Raw genomic sequence first — 18,617 nt, 5'->3', positions numbered from 1 at the left:
AATTTCATCTCCCTCTCCTGCACTCAAATTTCCTAACTTGCTTCCAGTTTTGATGCAAAGTATTGCAGTTTAAAGATTTCTTTTTATGTGTGTGGAAACTACAATTTTCCATTGCAATTTACCATCTCAACCAGATGTACCAGGGTTGGAAACAGTCAGTTCCCCGGTTTAGATGTACAATAATAGCAAACTATCGATTTGCTACAAAATTAAAAGTCAAGGAGAGTGCAGGGGAGGAAGTAACAATACCCAAGGCTCATTCACACAGTACCAAAGCGAGATTTAGAACTGTACCCTGAACCAGCCCATTTTTATAAAAGGTACTCCAGGAAATAGAATGTCCACTGAAATATGTATTAATTTTAATTTCAAAGGTTTGTTAAAATCAGTATTTTATATTTTCACATTGGAACCCAAGTATACTGTTTTCCTAGCAAAGAGTAATATGGCTGGACATTTCCTCTCAGAGACCATCAATGTTTCCCAATCAAGCATTCAAGACACCGAATGTGTCTTTTGTCAGCAGACCTGAATGAGAGAATTATACAACATAGTCGAATAGGCTGATTAATATCAGATACCACAAGATCCTCCATTAGATTAAGAAGTAACTCAAGCACCATTAGTTCCCTCTGTTCATCTTTAACTGTCCTCTACCAATGTCAAATTTAGTCAGAACCCAAAACTGTGCATACTATACCTTCCATTTAGACTTTCAGCCAATATTCAGAATTGTCAGTTATTTACATAACAGGAAAAAGAAAATTCCACATTTGCCAATCCTGTAACATAAATGATATTCCTATGTGGAGAAGTTGAACATTATTCCAGGAAATTCAGATGATTCCTTATGAAACTGGATACTGTTGGAGACTCATTACAGTTAGCATGGACATCCAGCTTTACCTCTTATACCAGTGGTTCCCAACCTGTGGGTTGGGACCCCTTTGGGGGTCGAACAGCCCTTTCATGGGGGTAGCCTAAGACCATCGGAAAACACGTATTTGCATGTAGCAATGAAAATAATTTTATGGTTGGGGGTCACCACAACATGAGGAACTGTCTTAAAGGGTCGCAGCATTAGGAAGGTTGAGAACCACTGTCTTATACAATAGCAAGCATACATTTCAAAGCTGATTCACCTGCCCCCCGCCCCTCAAAAAAACAATAACTCCACAGTGACATTCTGGGAAAATACTTCCAGAACTGCAGCTGAGGTTCCTGAAGGGCCTAAATTTATCAGCCCACCCTTACCAATGCCTATTGTGTTATTTCTTCATCTCAACCATGTATTCAAATTTCAGGTCCTCTACTTTCTTCTGGGAGGCATGTGGAAATAGCTTGATGCAAGCCCATCCTATTACCAGGCATCAGCTATTACATTTTCTCTCTGGTATTTTCAATTTATGTGCATTTTTTTCTAAATGCAGACACATTATGACAGTTGTTTCAGGTCTGCAGATTGGCTGTGGTGGCTGTGGTGCACTTGCCATGAATTTTTTATACCATGCTGTGCTCTCCATCTTGGTATACATTGTGCTGCAATTCAGATTAACTGGATAAAATGAAAGGATTTTGCATGCATCTCACCTTCCTTCCTCGGCAGACTAGTTAATGAAACTTTTCAGTAAGTTTACACTATGTTACGCCCGTGCAGCCTTGGAAAACAACAAGCATAGATGAAGAAAAAGAATACCTATTATTAGAGATAAAGGGCATAAGGATCAAACTGAACTGCACCGCCACTAACACCAGCTATAATGCCACAGAAAACTCTGAAGAGAAGTTGCTCTTTCAGCATGTTGCGTTACACTGAAAACTCAAGTTCTAAATCAGTCCTCAAAACCAGGAGGATTTTGAGCTTGAGAATCTGGAGGCTATACCCATTCCTGGATGTGGCCCAGCCTCTTAGTTCACACAGAACTGATTGTAGAGAGCAAGGCAAGAGAAAAAACACACACACTTCCTGTTGTTAACAAAGTTTAGATGACTTAGGTGAAGAAAGCACAAGATTAATCGCATTGAGGGCTTAACTAATGAAACACTGCTGTTATCTGAATAAATATTTGAAAGACTAGACTTTGCTTGAGTTCTACACTGCTGCCAAAAGTGACCGTTATTCAGAGTTCAACGCATTCCTTAGTCCCATAAAAGTGTTAGAAGGCTGGAGAATCAGATTTTAAAGTCAAATGGACCCTTAAAAGTGACGGCTACATAAGCTTTCATTTCTTGACAATGGTTTGCCACATCATACTGAAGTCCAAACTCAATTAAGGATGTTTTCATTTTAAGTTTTTATTATTTAAATACACCATACTAGAGCAAATGTCTCTGAAAGTATCACAAATAAAAGTTTTTTTTCTTCTTCTTCATTCAGCAAATTAGGAGTAGGTGAAAATTTCTACACAGTAGCTGCTATGAGCTTGATTTTTTTTTCCATTTTCTTTTTTGTGTCATGGGAAGTAGCAACATTAGGACAAAACACACTTACATGCATACATACATTGTATTTTACAGAGATACAACAAAAGTGTTTGTGATAGAATATCACAAGAGCCCCATCCTTCCTTTAGCTCATTAGCTGAGTTTTGAAACACATTTCCTTACAACACTTAAATATACAAAGAGCAAAGAGAATGTTGTTAAGGTAAAACACAGGGTACAAATCCTGGCCAGTGCCCTGCTAATTGTTAATGAGGGTAGAAAGCAGACTTGAAAGCTCATTTTAATTAGCTTCATTAGTCATTTTCCCCACCCCTCCCACCCAAAGTTGTTCTCCAGTGGATTTTTTTTTTCATTTTCTCTACAGTCTCCCATCAGCCCAGATTCATGGAGTCCTTAATGTTCATTTTCAGTCATTGTAATACACCAATAAATGTGGGAAGGGCAACCAAGAGTAAAGAAGGTGCAATGGCATGGAGCTGGCACTGATGCTAGCTACAAGGTGACTTGTCTACTGGAGACATGGGATCCATCTGTGATGAACAAAGTTTGAGATGAAGGCACGCATTCTGCAGTACTCTGACCTTTTAGCAGACCTGCAAGAAATAAAAATGGGCATCTTAGCTAAAAATGTTTGACTTGAGCCGAACGTGACTGCTTTCGTCTCCTCCTTATTCACTTATTTTATTAAATTAGTTTCCAACTGTGACTCGATTAAAGGTTTTTTCAGCAATACTCATCCAAGTCCCTGAAGAATTCAAATGGAAAAACAGACCACCAAAAAAACCATATTTTCTTCAGTTTTGACAACATGATATACTTTGACAAATAATAATAAAAAGAAGCTTCTGGTGAGAAATCCTACAATCCCTTATTTCTTTTACAAAAGATGCATTTTCTTTGGAAAAGGATGAAATGACACGCCTTGCTTTTGAAGCACCAAGTAAAGTGATCTTCTAAATTAGGAAAAATTCTGTCTAAAGAAAATAAGATACCCTCCCCTAGGCAACGCTGGTTAACATGCATAGCACAAAAGCTAAATATAGACATTTTGGAATATTTTCCTCCCATTTAAGATTCCTCGTCTGCTATGTTAGTTAATGTTACATAAACTCTGTAATATATGAAGTCAAACATGTGCCTCCACCGTGATGTGTTAATGAATTGTGATAATTAAAAATGCCTAGCTAGAGAGAAGCCTAACTTCCATGGATAAAGTAAAAACAATCCAGTTTTTAAATGCAATCTGTTTGCAATTACCAAAATGAAATAATATATTTGATTTTTATGGTTTTTAAATGACATTTTGAGCTTCTTAAGAAGTTTTTTTTACCCTTTCCCTAAGTTACTAAAAGCCTGAGGTCTATTAGTAACTGCAACCCCCCACTTTCAAGCTAATTAAAGTGGTGGAAGCTTGGAGGTTTAATTCCCCAGAGCTGATGCTCAGTGTGAGAAAGGTAATTTGTCTGTCCAGAACAAAGATTAGGGAGCAGCCAGCAAGCATATTTAATAAATGAGCATCAAGTGTCCTCTACTATGGACACAGACAATACCAATTATGTAAGTACAAGGGAATTGTTGAACGATATGTAAACTAGAAGATTCTGTGCAAGAGAGAGAATAGCAAAACGTAATCTAACTCATGCTTTATTTAAAAGTATAGGAGCTAGAGCCAAGTGAATGCCCTGATCACTACCAATGAAAGGAAAATGTATACCTTGTAAAATAGGGGCAGTGTGGAAAAAGAAAGATCAGATCAAGTATACCACCATGAGCTTTAGAGAAAGTCCCAAAGCTGCAAAGTGCCTCCCTACTCCATTTTTGCACAGGACACGTGCTTTTCCATCAAACCCATAAAGATTTTGTTTATTTAACTATGATATGTACAGAATCACTGGTGATTATTATTTTTCTTATATGAAGGACACTATTTAAGAAGCATCTTTCTACTCAAAGTCTAATGGGGACGAGTTCTGAATAGGAGCTTAGTGTTTTAGTATGTAAAATGCACCCACATATATGGGTCATGTGATGAACAAAATGCACATGTTGTTTACAATTACTTACCCTGGACAAGTGGATAATTACAACACTGATAACTCTTGAATGCTTATCCTAAGGCATAATGTCCATTTGAAACAAAAGAAAAAAAAGAGCATACTCTGCAAGAGATATGCCACTTTGGTTCATAAGACTGTAGTTTCTCTTTTAGGTAATGAAAAGATACTAGTACCAGCTCCTTAAACCCACTGCCTAACCAGTATCAATTCCTGACCACCACTGAACCTATGCTAACTAAAAACAAAATAAACTGGTGAGACCCAACTCCATTAATATCAGTCTAGAGATTGTTTGGCTAAATTCAGATTATTAATCTTCTATGAAAAATGGATAAAGGAGAATATGGTCTTTTACTTTTAAAGTAAGATAAGGGAGATATCACTGGGCTTTCTTCTGTGTCTATTAAACCAAAAACATTTGTAATGATTCCCTTACCCAGCACAGGACAACAACAATCACTATTTGAATGGTTTGCAAATCCAAACAACAGCAAGAGCTTTTCATGGCATGAGTGGAATGATCCTACTGGACTTCAAAGTGCAGTAGCCTGCATTTAACACTTCCCCCTGAGTAATGGGTACATAAGTAGCCACAAAATATGCAGTACCAAAAAATGCGCAAGCCACTTTTTCTTAGGCAATAAAAACCTACTGAAAAACAGCTGTGAAAAGTAGACTAATCTCACAGCTCTTATCCTCATCCAGCCACATCCATGGGAATAATGAATCACCCACTACACTATACTAGAACCATGCACTGAGAGTCACTGCTGCTTTCCATCCCCCCCCCCCCAACACCTCTTTGTCTGTTTTTAAAAATATCACAGCAATGTCCACAGAAGAAACAATGGACTCCTATCGAACCCTTTCTGCACAATGATTTACATACAGGCTGGATGAAAGTTTGCAGTCCCAACATATGTGTGTGCTTCATTTTTCTCATCTCTATCCTAATTGCCAACATGACTCTACTTTAGCAGAAGCACAAGAGATGTATAGAAAAAAGGCAACAAGCATATTAAACTTTAACACACACACACACACACACAATAAATAGATAAAAATGAAATGCTAAACCATCAGGAAAAAATGCAAAAGATCTTGCTTATGTTTACAATGGAGCAATTTACTAGTAAGGTTTATCAATGAGCATGTAGGCTGCAAATGTCTTAGATTCCAAAAAGAGTATCCTAAACTTTCTTGTTTGGGTATGACCCCCATTAAACTCAGCAGAATTTGCTTTCTAAGAACATGTATTTGAGCCCTCAGCCATATCTGTATTGCCTAAAAATACAACATGTTTATAATTATTATGTAAGGGGCAATATTCAACAACATTATGAGGTATATAGGAGAACTATTCAGTGACAAGTTCATTTTTTGTCATATTTGCTCTCTAAGAACAGACATTTATATTCTCTTTGATGCTGCAGAATTCATGAGCTGCCCAAGGCTTGCCTTTTTTTTAGACTTTATCTTCAAAATTCCTACTAACAGATAAATGTTATTTTTTGCTATCCTTAGAACAGACATTAATGAAGTTCCTATTGTAAATCCATAAAGAATTACCAAGTGAAGTGTGCACTTTGTTTCAATGCAATAACTCAGTGCTGTGTGATTGCCTGGGTTAATGATGAAAAAGTCAAATATACTATCAGAGCTGATGGAAAAATCCATCACCAATTTGAAATTAAAATTCATCTGTGGTCAATAAGATTTAATATCCATGCAAGTGGTGCTGTAAAGAGTAAATGAATCAATGTCATCAATACATAATCAGTATGAAATATGATGCGAATAAAATTATGTGCAAGACTTGTGCATTCAGTGTTTTCTGGATCAGTGTGGAATGAACAGTCCCTTAACTGAAGGTTGACAGTAATTATTATAAATTAGGCATAGCAGTTATCAAAATCCACTCACTTCCATAGCAACTATGGGACTTATTAGGGGATTAAAACAGATCTACGAACTGTCCAGTTTGAGCATCGCCACAAGACAACTGTTGATCAAAACTGTTTCCTACTCTGCTACTGCAAGTAAACCATACTATACATTAGCACCAAAAGCCAAGTGATAGGACACACACATAATCGAATGGAGTCAACAGGAGTGAAAGAATGTGTCTTCAAATTGAGCCAACTCAAAAGGTATTGAGCAAAATAAACTTAACTACCTTTCTAATGCCACCATGATGGTTCTAAAAACCACAACCATACAGTTAAGTTATTTGAATCCAGAATGCTACTCTTCTGCGTATGTATTTATTAACAGACTAGTCTGCATCCAATAACAAAAATTTGACAAAATGTTTTACCAAACAAAATGCAAAGCACTGCTACCCCTCAATTCCTACATATCAGATCCAGATTAAACTGAAGCCACTTCTCAAACTCAAAACACCTCTATGTTTAGCCCATCCTGTTAGCAACATTCAGTTACGTGACATCATTTAAAAAGATAGCTAGTACCAAGCTGGACCTACGTAAGTTATCCTCAGCTTAGCTCTAATAAAGGCTATAAGCAATTGTTCAGTATTCACCTTCTGGTCTGGCAGTAGTGGATTGCTCTGAAGTGAATTCAAATGGCCATTGATGAGAGCTGTAGGTCTATCATGTTCGCAGAATAAACTGCCATTGATATAGTGAAACCTGTCTCCAGGGACCAGGCGATTCCGGCAGGTAGAGCACGTAAAACACTGAAATGGATGAACAAAAGGATGGTTAAACTTTGGTGTTAAAGATGCCACAATATGCTAACATTTGGATTACAGCAAAAAGGATGCATGGATTTGTCCCAATACAGAACACTGCACCTGCTGGAACTGAGTGAACCTTTCAGACATGGAGTGCCACTAATTATTGGGATGACAAATGGATTGTAGAAACCCATTTTCTTTATAACTAAGCCCATTTAAGAATTCTTGGAAAATGTGGGTGTTATATATATATATATAAATCTATGCACCGAAGCAGCAACGTGGAAAAGGAGATAGTGGGGATAAGTGTCAGAGAAGACAGGCTTACTTACCTTAAGATGATAGACATTCCCTTGTGCTCTCATAACCAGCTCACTAGCAGGAATTGACTGCCCACAAGCACTGCAAGCGCCACTATTTCCAAATAACCTGAAAACAAGGAAGTCGGCACTTGTTACTTCCCCCCTACAAAATGCATCTGTGAATGAATAATCCAGCATCAAAACAGCCATTTCAACTTGTAAAATCCTCTTTTGATACCTGTTTACATACCATGAATGTAATAACTTTAAAAATGTAACACAAGCCACGGTCATAGAAGCATCCTATGCCTCTCAAGACTTAGATGCACAGGATCTAATAAAATATTGACTTGCATCTAGCAACACAAACCAATTCTCTACAACACTTTTTATCAGATTACTGGGTTTTGTCATAAAAAAGAGAGACAGAATTCATGACTAGAGTTTAAATGCATTGTGTCCTTGAAATTATATGAAGAACTTTTTTGTACTTTAATCATATCTTGGGAGATGAGTCATCAAAAGGGTTAAGAGGATTTGATTGTATATCTAAGACGACATCATGCTCAGTGTATTGAAACTCCAGTAAACCTCCATCAGGGCAGAGTTTCCATTAGAAACTCTCGGCTATCCAGGTTGATATATAATGTGTATGGGTTAACCTTTTCAATCATGGTGTCAACACTTTAGATTTGCCTCTGCTCATCTCTTTCATCCTAACCTTCTCTCTCTCTCTTGATAATGAAATGCTTGCTCCAACTTCCCTCTATCTGCTCCTGAGTCCACAATTTAGATTACTTCATCTCTGCTAGCAACAAACTGAATGAAATTTCGATTTGAGCAGAAAGTAATTTACCGGGATCTGGACCCATTTGTCATCATATCTCTCTGGGTGTTTGCTGTATCACTGCAGTTTTCCTATGCAATCAAATGAGACCACAACATCTGCCATGGGTGGGTGGGGGGAAGAGCAGAGGAAAAGCAGAGGGGGGAAGGGGGGGAAGAGGATTGTAGAAAAATATATACAATTCTTTTAATGCATTTAAAGGCACATATACTCTTGAGATAATAATTTAATGAATATTGAACTCCCACTTTTGCAGTGTGTTAGAATTTTTTAAAGGCTTGTTGTTTGCTTTTCTGAAGCTTCTCATTGCAACCACAGTATTTACGATGATGGATTCAGATACATAGGCCCTAGGTCCACAACACCTAGCTGCCTTTCCAGGCAGGAGGATCCTGAACTAGCTGGCTCATACCCCACACCCCTCAGTGTAAGAAAAAGAACACCAGACATTACCACATTAACATAGTGGTGCTGTAATAAAGATTAATTATTTGCATTGCCTTTTCTTTTGTCCAACAGTTAAGTCTTACAATTTTATATGTGTTATCAGTCTGGAGACTGATTTTATTTTTATTTTTTTACAGAAATGCTATCATCTGAATGTTTGCTGCATGCTTCTGTATCAAGAAGAGACAGAAAGAGAGAGAGAAAAATAATTGCTTTTGAGTTTTCCAGAATCAGTGCTTGCAGAGGGAGGCTTGTCATGTTCAAACTACTAATTTGCTGTCGCCACTTTATTGAAAATAGCCTGTAAGTTGTTATTAAATGTATCGACTGAACGACAGGGAGAGTAGTAAAACTGCCCCTTAAGATGGCTTTTAATAGGAAGCCTGAGAAACAAATTTTGCAGCAGCATCGATTTGAAGAGTTCAATCAAAACTCCATTTCAAAACTAATTAGTCTGAGATCCGCAACACACTGACACTTTCTTGCGAGTCAGAATGGGTACAAAGGGAAAGCTGAAGTGATACATTGCCAAGACCACCAGCCTAAAAGGGACAGAACTGTCTAGAAAACTGGAGGGATGTTATTTTGGTATATGCTCAATCAGAAGGACCACTACAAAGTATTTACAAGCAGTACTGTAATTCCATACTCGGTATTACTATGTGTATTATTCTTTCCTCTTCCACCTATCCAGTCGCCATAAGCACCAATGGCAATAGTCAATAAGAAAGTAATTTAAGGGGGCAGTAGGCAAGGCTTCTCGGCAGTCTATCTGTAAAACTGTGATCAAAGAAGCAACAAAATTTACAATGGATGATCTTTCAGTGTGGCAAAGTGAAATCTCATAGCGCCATGACTTGTTCTCTTCCTAGAAAAAAAAGAGAGAGAAGGCATGCACTCATACACATGCATACAGAGAGAGAGAGAGATACACACAAACACACACGTACTGTACTCATATACACCTCCTTAGGAGGAAGAAAAGACAGAAAAACTATTTTACAGCTTGCTGATGAAGAGGAGAGGAATTCAAATGTAGCAAACTACTGACAAATATTTTAACTATTCTGCTTTCATTGTACCTCATCTTTTCAGACTTCTCCAAAACAGTTGTGCATCTGTGGTCAAAACTGTGATCAATTTTAGTGACTGCAACAATCTTAATCCAAAAAGCTACCTGGTAATCAGCACTCTACACTCACACACACACACATACAATATCTGGTTTTTCTTAAAAAGATGAACAAAAGGATGGTTAAACTTTGGTGTAAAACATTCTTTAAATATTTGCTAATTTGCAGCATTAAGCCATTGCTACTAAAGGAATTGTCCCCAACTTCATCCATTATTTTTTTAATGGTGTAATCTGACTTTATTGTTCTTCCCTGCTAATGGAGATAGCAGGACTGTGTAGTTTGTTGCAATTTCAATGGACACTTTGGAGATCTTTTTTTGTTTTCCTAAGCAGTAAGACAATGACTGCTAACTATCCTCTTACTGAAAAGTTGTTTTTACACAGGTTCTGTGAGAGAAGAAAGTTAATTAGCTAATCAGGGAGACTGTCCAGGACGGTATTTAATTTAAAAGGCTGGAGGCTTTAGGTGCTCAATTAAGTAGCTATCGGTCTCAGACTGGACTTTAATGGGCTCTTTTCTCTTTAATTCCAGCAATGGGGGAGAGATACCCCAGGTCAGGCTAATTAAAGCCAGGGGACTCTTTAATTGCGATGACAGAAGTGGTTTCAGTTTCCTCTCTTTGGGTCTTGGAGTCCAAGAAGGTTGTTAATATTTCAACATTTGGGCAACATAATCAATCACCAGCACTGAGATGTTGCATACATGGATGAAAGTTCTACATCTTGTAGAGTTATGTAATGCCACCTTAAAATTAATCTACTTCTCTCTCTACTTTTCAATCCACATTCAAAACTTTAAGGGGCCAAGGACAATAAATTGGAACCAAGAGGACAATCAGGCTTCTTAGCCCTTGCAGTTAAAAAATTCAGTTTACACTTTTCAAATGGACTGCAGAAATATAATGCACAAAGAAAGATTGTGGGAATTATTAGGATACTGAAGCAACTAAAAAGCTCTGGACTATCAGATCCTGAGTTCCCTTTTCTATTTGTATGTGAAGAGTGGGTGGCAGATCTGTACCTGAATACATCCCAATTCCCATTTAAAAGAAATGCATATTCAGATCTACTGATCCATAAGCAATTGGGTTTCCAGTAGAGTTGCTACTCCGGATCCAAATTCTGCACCAGCTGTATCAGATTTAACAAAGACTATATAGAAAATTATGCCTGGAGCCAAGTCCATTAAAGGTACTTCAGCATAACTACAGCCCAAGCACCTTAAAAGCACCAGAAGCTATTGATACTTAAAGGGGGGAGAGGAAGGCGGCTGTGGAAGTGCTGCATTAAGGAAGGGGGAAGAGAAAAAAAATATCAGCCAAATTACGCTTGGTTAATTCAGAGTAACAGATCTGCCCCCAAGTGAATTGGAGGCCTTGAATTAATTCTGTTATGACAAATCAAGATAAACGTTCCCCCTAAATTGCATGCGATTTAATTAATTTTTGAGATCCTGGATTTTTTTCCAAGCTAATAGTTCACATGCTCCTGTGCTGTCATTGTGCTTGAGTGGGCAGACTTCAAAGTGATATTAAATAACCAACTATTAGATTTACCTAGCACGTCCTATTGGAAAAATGCCATTTAATTACCTAGCCTGTTCAATTAAAGGGACAGCATTCCCTGAATATAGCAGCTTGCTGTTGATTACCAGAAAAATGAACTCGCTGCCTGGCGGCTCCCTTGCTTTCTCCCCCCCTCCTCAAATAGCTCATACTGCGGACACCCACGTGAATGGCAATGAGCAGCCAGGAAGAAGGAGAGCATCTTCGGCCTGTTGGAATGGGGATCAAGTCCCTGCCCTGGCATGTCAGATGTGGCAAATGCCCCCGATCCTGTGCACTAAGAAGCTTGGTTGGGGGGGGGGGGGCTGTTGAACTCCCTGCTCCACCCATTATCCAGACTATTTGATCAAGACATTAATAAACTGCAGTTCCCCCTTCTGTCTCCCCACCATCACCATCCCAAAACCCATCTACTTCTCCCTCCAGCCTGGGCATAAGGAGTCACAGAATCATATTAAAGGACACTTGTACAGAAAGAGTTCTCAGGCACTAGCACTTTAAGAAATGCCTATTTTGCTTCTCCATTCTCCCCCCCCCCTTCCAATCCCACCCTCGCCAATTCTCTCTTGCTCTCTCCAAGGCCAATTTTGTTAATTAAATGTTTTGTTTGCGACACAGCTCTCATTCATTTCGGACACGTCATTCCAGGCAGATCTAAGCCAGGGACGAGATCTCATTAGATAAAACCTATCAGAACTAAGAGAAAATGGAGGAGACACTAATTAAAGCTCTTAATTGTGCAGATTCACTGCCACACTGCTGCTTTATCTAGAATCTCATGGCTGGGAGGGCTGCCTGTCACTCTCCTCCCTTCCTCCCCCAAAAGCTTCCAGTTTCCTTAGGGTACTGTCCTTATAAGTTAAGGGCCAAAGAAGAGTCAGTGGACTTCCATTTCCCTACACACACACACATCTGCTGCAATTCTTAGACAGAATAGGTAATACTGACTCTCTAAAGCACCAACTGAGAAACAGTTTTAATGTTCCTTGCTTCAAAAGGGGGTGGGAGAGTCCCTATAGTCCTATGGTAAGCTAGCAGCCCGTCCTTTCATTTCAAAGTCATGGAAATAAATTCTTCTTTCTGCTTAACAAAAACATCCCACTGTAACTACAACTAAGGCCATTTTTGGAATTTTTGCAAGCAGCCTAAAAGAATAATCCTGAACCTCTCTCTCCCTTTCCTCAATTAAAATGGCACACATGCATTGCATAATGCTGATGAATTGGTAGTATCTTTTTTGTCAGTAGATTAGGACATCCAGTTACATATGTCAGAAAGTCATCGGGGTCACAGATGTACCTCATGGAAGTTTGTGAACTTGCTACGGTAGGCTTTTTTGCTATGGAATGGACAGCCTTCCAAAAGTGTATACCTGATATAACTGAACTGTGTTGGATCTTCAATTAGTTCTACTGAAAAGTCAGGCGGATGGAACAAAATCAGTTCAAATTTGCCATCTGATAAAGCACCCTATTTATAACTGCCTATACTAGGACTGTAATAAGTTTTGGCCACACAAAAACCTGAGGCAGAGATTCCAATAAGCTGTTCTGAACTCGCCTTAGGGATACAGTAGGCAAGTTCTCTTTTTAATTAGTAGTGATCAGAAGAGGTTTGTTTGATGGTTTTAGTAGAGAGGGACGAAATCTGTACTGTTCATTGAATCTGAACAGTAGTGTCAATTTTTCCACTTCAAACAAACCTCTTTTTCTAACCGTTCTGCTCTATTTAATTAGAATTCTGTCTCGCTTATGCAGTTACTTCGGACAGGGATCAAGAATGCATCACTGCAAGCCTGCACATACTGATTTTCGAGCATTTACTTTAAAAATCCAGACACTTAGCAAAATTAATGTCGCAATCCCTTAAAAACCTCTCTATAGCTATTTTGTTTCCTGTATTGTGTTTAGTTGATTAAAGGGGACAGTGTTACAATGAGGAGAAGGTATAAGCAAACATTCAGTTTGGTGCCATCCAAAATTCAATATAGCACTATATACAGCTATTCCATACAGTCATATTAAAGTTCCAAGCAAAAAATGCTTCAAAAATGTTTATAACCAAGCATTTGACGTGAAGACACAAGAAGACTTCAACCACTAAACAGCTTCCTTTCTCTCTTCCAAGAACTGAGATACTTTCTCAAATATATTCTGAAGTGTGAAGACCCAGACTATACTGCCAACACCCAACATTGCCTTTGCCTCACATTCTTTCTATGCCAAAAACAGTAGAAGGGGGCTGTTTAATTACTGATTGCTGAACTAGAACACCTCCTTAAAGCATTCATGTGCATCAGTCTATCAAGTCATTTACTCAAATTAGATGTGTAATCCTTCAAAATGCCTCCTTTCAAAATGAGTTTAAAGGAGCTCGAGTTCACCTGAAAAGATCCAATGGGCACCTGACCCCTTAAATTCTTTTCATTAATTGCTCCAAAACTAGTTGGGGCGGGGAGGAAATAACACATTTTTCTAATGTAAAATGCAAGGGATGAAGAATGCCTTGCTGTAATTATAAAAGTTTAAGCATTTATCCATACATACATGTAATTTTTTTTTCTACACTAAAAGATACACCCCACAACAATACAAAAGCTATTGGGCTGTGTGTATGCACTTCTTGTGTAAGATGCATCCATGGCCTTTCCAACAGTGAATCAACTTTTTCACAACGAATGCAGGCAATGAGTCACCCCCCCCCCCCATTCCAGTTCAAGGTGTTTAATGCAAATAATAATACAACAGTTACAGATAGTCATTTCATTGTTTTTGCATGTCCACCAGAGCCCTAGCTAGCTCTGCACTTGGTCTCCAAACACAATCTTCACCCTCAACAATAGCCTTTGGCAAATGTTTAAAGCTGGGACTCCCCTTAAAAGTTCACAAACACTTGAGAAGTTTCCTCCACTTACTCCTCCCACTGGACCATTCTCCTGTCCAATATGCCCACCATAACCCATGAAAGGAACTGCTTTGGTAAATTAGGCTTCTAGTTTTGAACTACCACCTGCAGGGCAAAGTTGTTTCTGCCCCCTCACTTTTCTCTACTTCGCATGGAGGGATGCAGTTGTTACTCAGATTTACATACAGATGCACACGGTTCCAGGAACTAGTGACCCGGCCTACCTTCCCTCTGCCTCTCTCACCTGATGTAATCGTTTCTGCACAGGATCATGCCGCTCTTTGTGTAGCAGGACGTGCCAATTTCTCCCAGTTGGGCTTGGCAGCAGGAACACTTCAGGCACCGACTGTGCCAATAGCTATCCATGGCATAGAGCAAGAAGCGATCAGCAATCTTTCCCCCGCAGCCTGCACATCTTTTCCATGAGAGGGAGCCACTGGTGACCGGGGGAGGCTGCGAGCTGCTGCCCGGGTTCACCATGGTCTGGAGAGGAAAGAAAGAAAAATGAGAAGAGAAGGTTAACTTGTCAGACCAGGAGTCCTTGCAGCCTGCACTATGTGAAGAGGAGGAGGAGGAGGAGGAGTGGAGGGGGGAAGGATGGGGAACAGCCGCTTGTTTACTTTTCAGAGTCTTTGTTCTGGGTTAATTAGCCGCCTCCCTTTCCAAGTTGGCCAGCAATGCCCAATGACAGTTTTTTCGCCTGCAATGCTTCTGTCAAACTTAAAAGAGTGACCCCCGCTTTGTTTGCTGCCAGGAAAGTACACACACCTGGAGTCACACAGTCTACACGGCCCTCCCAGTTATAAATTGTCAGGGGGCCCACCAACACTAAGACAAGAAGGGCTCCAAAGGAGGCGGGACAACAGCCACAATGGCTAACAGACAACTCTTGGGAAGCACAGCTGCACTCCTCCACTTGGAAACGGTTCTGGAGGCCGGTTTAGCTCCATTTTACATGCCAGGCGAGCACAAGCCCTGGAGAAAAGCTGTGAAGTTGTGGAACTGGTTTGTCAAGGTCTCCTTTCCCAGGCCATTGTTGTCTACAAGGGGCCCAACTGCAATTGTCCCAATTTACTGTTCTCAGGGGAGGGGGGGAGATCAAATGAAGTGGAGGTCTTCCCCCCCTGCAAGAGACCGCTTTACCGAATAATAATAGATCACTAGACTTTAAGAAGCCTGTTAACTTCCTATACAAACACAATCTACTTTTGTCTCACTAATCTGTCCTTGATCAGCAATTTAAATGCTAAACGCTTTGTTGCCCTAAAAAAAAAAGTTAGAGGAGGTAACAGCAAAGAAGCACAGAACAAGCAAGTATGCCCCACTCTGGAAAGAGTCAGCATGGCTGCCTCTGAAGGGGCTGGGTTTGGGAGAAAAAAGGACACACACAAACCGAAAAGTGTGTCTTTTCACTTGTGAATACATTCTTGATCAAAGCAGGCCACTGGGGAATGAAGCCAAGAAGCCCATTACTCCAAAGTGCTCAATGTGCCCAGAGTCCAACAGAGTCTATGGTTCCTTCATTCCTTTATATGATTAAAAATATTGTTATTTATTGTCTGTGTGTGTTTTAGCTTTGTCCTTTTGTACACTGCACATGTTCACTTGAAGGCATCGGACTACTTGCACAGACCCACACCTCCCAGGAGACAAGAGAAAGAAAGCAAACTTTTTTCCTGACACTCACCCAACTTGGTTCCAACAGTGCCTTAAAACTTCCTTAAAACAGGCTTAAGGGGAAGGGGAAAACGAACAAAAACAAAAAGGGGATTTCCTTCCAAATCCAACTCCTGATCATATGGTGCAGTTGACCACACAATAAACCAGACGGCGAACTGCACCAATTAAGACTGTAACTAAAAACCCAGAGACTTGGGGGGGAAAGTGAACCACTCTAAAAGCCATTAGCATTGCATTGCATTTCTCTGAATGCATCGTATACCTTTATGTAAATTGATTTCTGAGGCATTTCGCTCACGAAATGGCCTTTTGTGACCATTTCCAGCAACAGGAACCTGCAGTTCTGACTTTCTGATTAAAAACAACACACACACACAAACATAGATACACACAAACCCATTCCAAAGGCTACAAATCTCCAGTTCTTTTCAAGACCCCCACCTTCAAAAAAAATCCCCCCACATCTAAACCCCACTGGTCTGACCCCCTCTGTATTGAAAAGTAACTATTCTCCACCACGGAAACGTTACACTGCAGAAGCACCCAGTAACCCCATTAAGCCAAAGCTCTTAAGGACAAGCAATACCTTAATGCTGATTAAATCTCAACAGAGATGAATCAAGAGGGCTGACCAGAAAGTGACTCCCTCCATAACTAAAAAGAGGAGAGGCAGACAAGCCCTCCTCAAGTTTCCTTTGGAGTTGATGGCAGAGAGAAAGAGAGAGGGGGGAAGGCAAAGGCTTCAGATAGGCTTAGAATCAGAGAACCATAGCATCATATTCTGGGGGTGACTGCAACTAAGGGCCAGCCATTGGGGTCCTGGAAGAGAGGCGAGGAAACAGCAACAAAAAAGGAGGCAGCTAGAGGCAAAACACACACACACACACCTCTCTCTGTGTCTCTCTCTGGTTATTTTAATGGAGACCAAGGGAGGGGCGAGGCAAAGAGCTTGCAATTTGTGGGGCGTAAAAAACAACACACACACACACACACACCAGCAGAAAATGGATGCTTGGTTTTAATTAGCCTCAGAACAGAACAAAACGAGGAGGAGGAAGAGGAGGGAGAAATCATCCAGTGCCCCACTTCGGATTTGTGCTGGTGTTGTTGTTTTCCCCCCTCTCCCTTCTTTCCTTCCTCTCTTCCTCTTCCTCCAACTCCGCCTGCTACTGTTTCCAAAGAGTATCGCCTACAAAGAAAAAGTGGGCGAGGGTTTCTCCTCCAAAGAGAAAAGAGAGGGCAAGCAAGGCCAGAAAAGAGCCCAGTTGGGAGGCTACAAGGCTGCTGCAGCCACACGGGAGAAATAACCCGGATTGGTCCCGCTCTTAGTCTCTTGGCTCAAGGCTATGGCATTCTGGGAGTTGGAGTTTGTTGTGGGGCCCAGAGCGGAGCTCCAACTCCCAGAATTCCATAGCCTTGAGCCAAGACACATTTAAAGTAGTTCCAAACCGGGTTATTTCTCCAGCAAGGCTTGGATCTGGGTCCCAATTCTGACCAATGGGAAGAGGAGGAGGCGAAAAACAATTTTCAAAAGGAACCAGAGCCCAAAGGTTTGGAGGAGGAGGAGAAGGGCCCAAAGCCTTACCTGTTTCCCCTCTATGGTGCAAGAGGCCGTGGATAACGTGGCGGAGGCGTTGGGGGGCCCCTCTTTTGGAGAGATGGCCGGGAAGAGGAAAGGAGAGAGGAAGAGAAGCCCAAAGGCTCGCTCTTCAATCTTGATTTGTGGAAAGCAGCCAAGAAGAGCCCCTCCGGAGAAGAAGGAGAAGAGGAGGAGGAGGCTGAGGCGGTGGTGGGAGAGAAATGTCCTTCTTTCTTTCCTTCCTTCCTTCCTTCCTTCTTTTAGTCCTTCTTTCTTTTCTTCCTTCTTTCCTTCCTTCCTTCCTCTACTCGTCGTCCTCCTCCGGCTGCTGCAAGGCTTCTGTGCAAGCGGAGGGCTTAAGTTTGGGCACTTCTTCCAACCTTTTCCTCTTCTTCTTCCTCCACTATTCCTCCTCCTCCTCCTCCTCCCACCCTTGAGATGCTCCTGGGTGCCAAGCCAACAAGTCCTCCAGGGAGAGGCAAAGTCCTGGGAGAGGGCTGGAGAGCAGGGCTGGGGCTGTGGAGCTGATCTGCGGGCGTCCTCGGCTGCTGCTGTTGCTGGCGATGCTGGTGCTGCTGGGCGTCCCTCTCTCCCTCCCGAGGCGAGTGCTCCTGACACAGCCGCCGCCGCCGCCGCCGCCGCCGCGTCCCAACTGCTGGGAGGCTCAGCCCCGCGCGTCACTGCAGCCCCGACCAATCTCCCCGGCGCTTGTTCAGGCGGAATAATAAAACCTGCCAATCCCAAGGAGGACAAAGGAATGAGGGAGGAGGAGGAGGAGAGAGGGAGGGAGGGAGGGAGAGGAAGGATGGAAGGAGCCCCACACAGCCCAGTGCAGCAGCAGCAGCTGAAGGGAAACAAGGAGGGTCTCCTGGTGGATGGGGTTTGCTTTTTGGTGCCCCTGCTTCCCCTTCCCTCAACTCCTCCTCGGGGGGGCTGAGGATGGGGACCTCCTCTTTTT

General features: G+C 41.1%; 1 protein-coding gene across 1 annotated transcript; it reads right to left on the bottom strand.

The window, feature by feature from the left end:
• Positions 1–2,275: 2,275 nt before the first annotated feature.
• Positions 2,276–18,294, bottom strand: LMO4 (LIM domain only 4). Its single transcript, XM_042464567.1, has 5 exons — positions 17,666–18,294; positions 14,645–14,883; positions 7,533–7,629; positions 7,045–7,200; positions 2,276–3,038 (listed from the first exon to the last, which is right to left on the bottom strand). Exons 2-5 carry the CDS (start codon positions 14,878–14,880, stop codon positions 3,030–3,032), a joined length of 498 nt encoding a protein of 165 aa, XP_042320501.1. The 5' UTR covers positions 14,881–14,883; positions 17,666–18,294; the 3' UTR covers positions 2,276–3,029.
• Positions 18,295–18,617: the final 323 nt, after the last annotated feature.

This window comes from Sceloporus undulatus, chromosome 4, assembly GCF_019175285.1.
Source record: "Sceloporus undulatus isolate JIND9_A2432 ecotype Alabama chromosome 4, SceUnd_v1.1, whole genome shotgun sequence".
Lineage (NCBI taxonomy): Eukaryota > Metazoa > Chordata > Lepidosauria > Squamata > Phrynosomatidae > Sceloporus > Sceloporus undulatus.
Note: the sequence above shows the minus strand (reverse complement) of the source record. Positions and strands in the feature narration are given on the sequence as shown.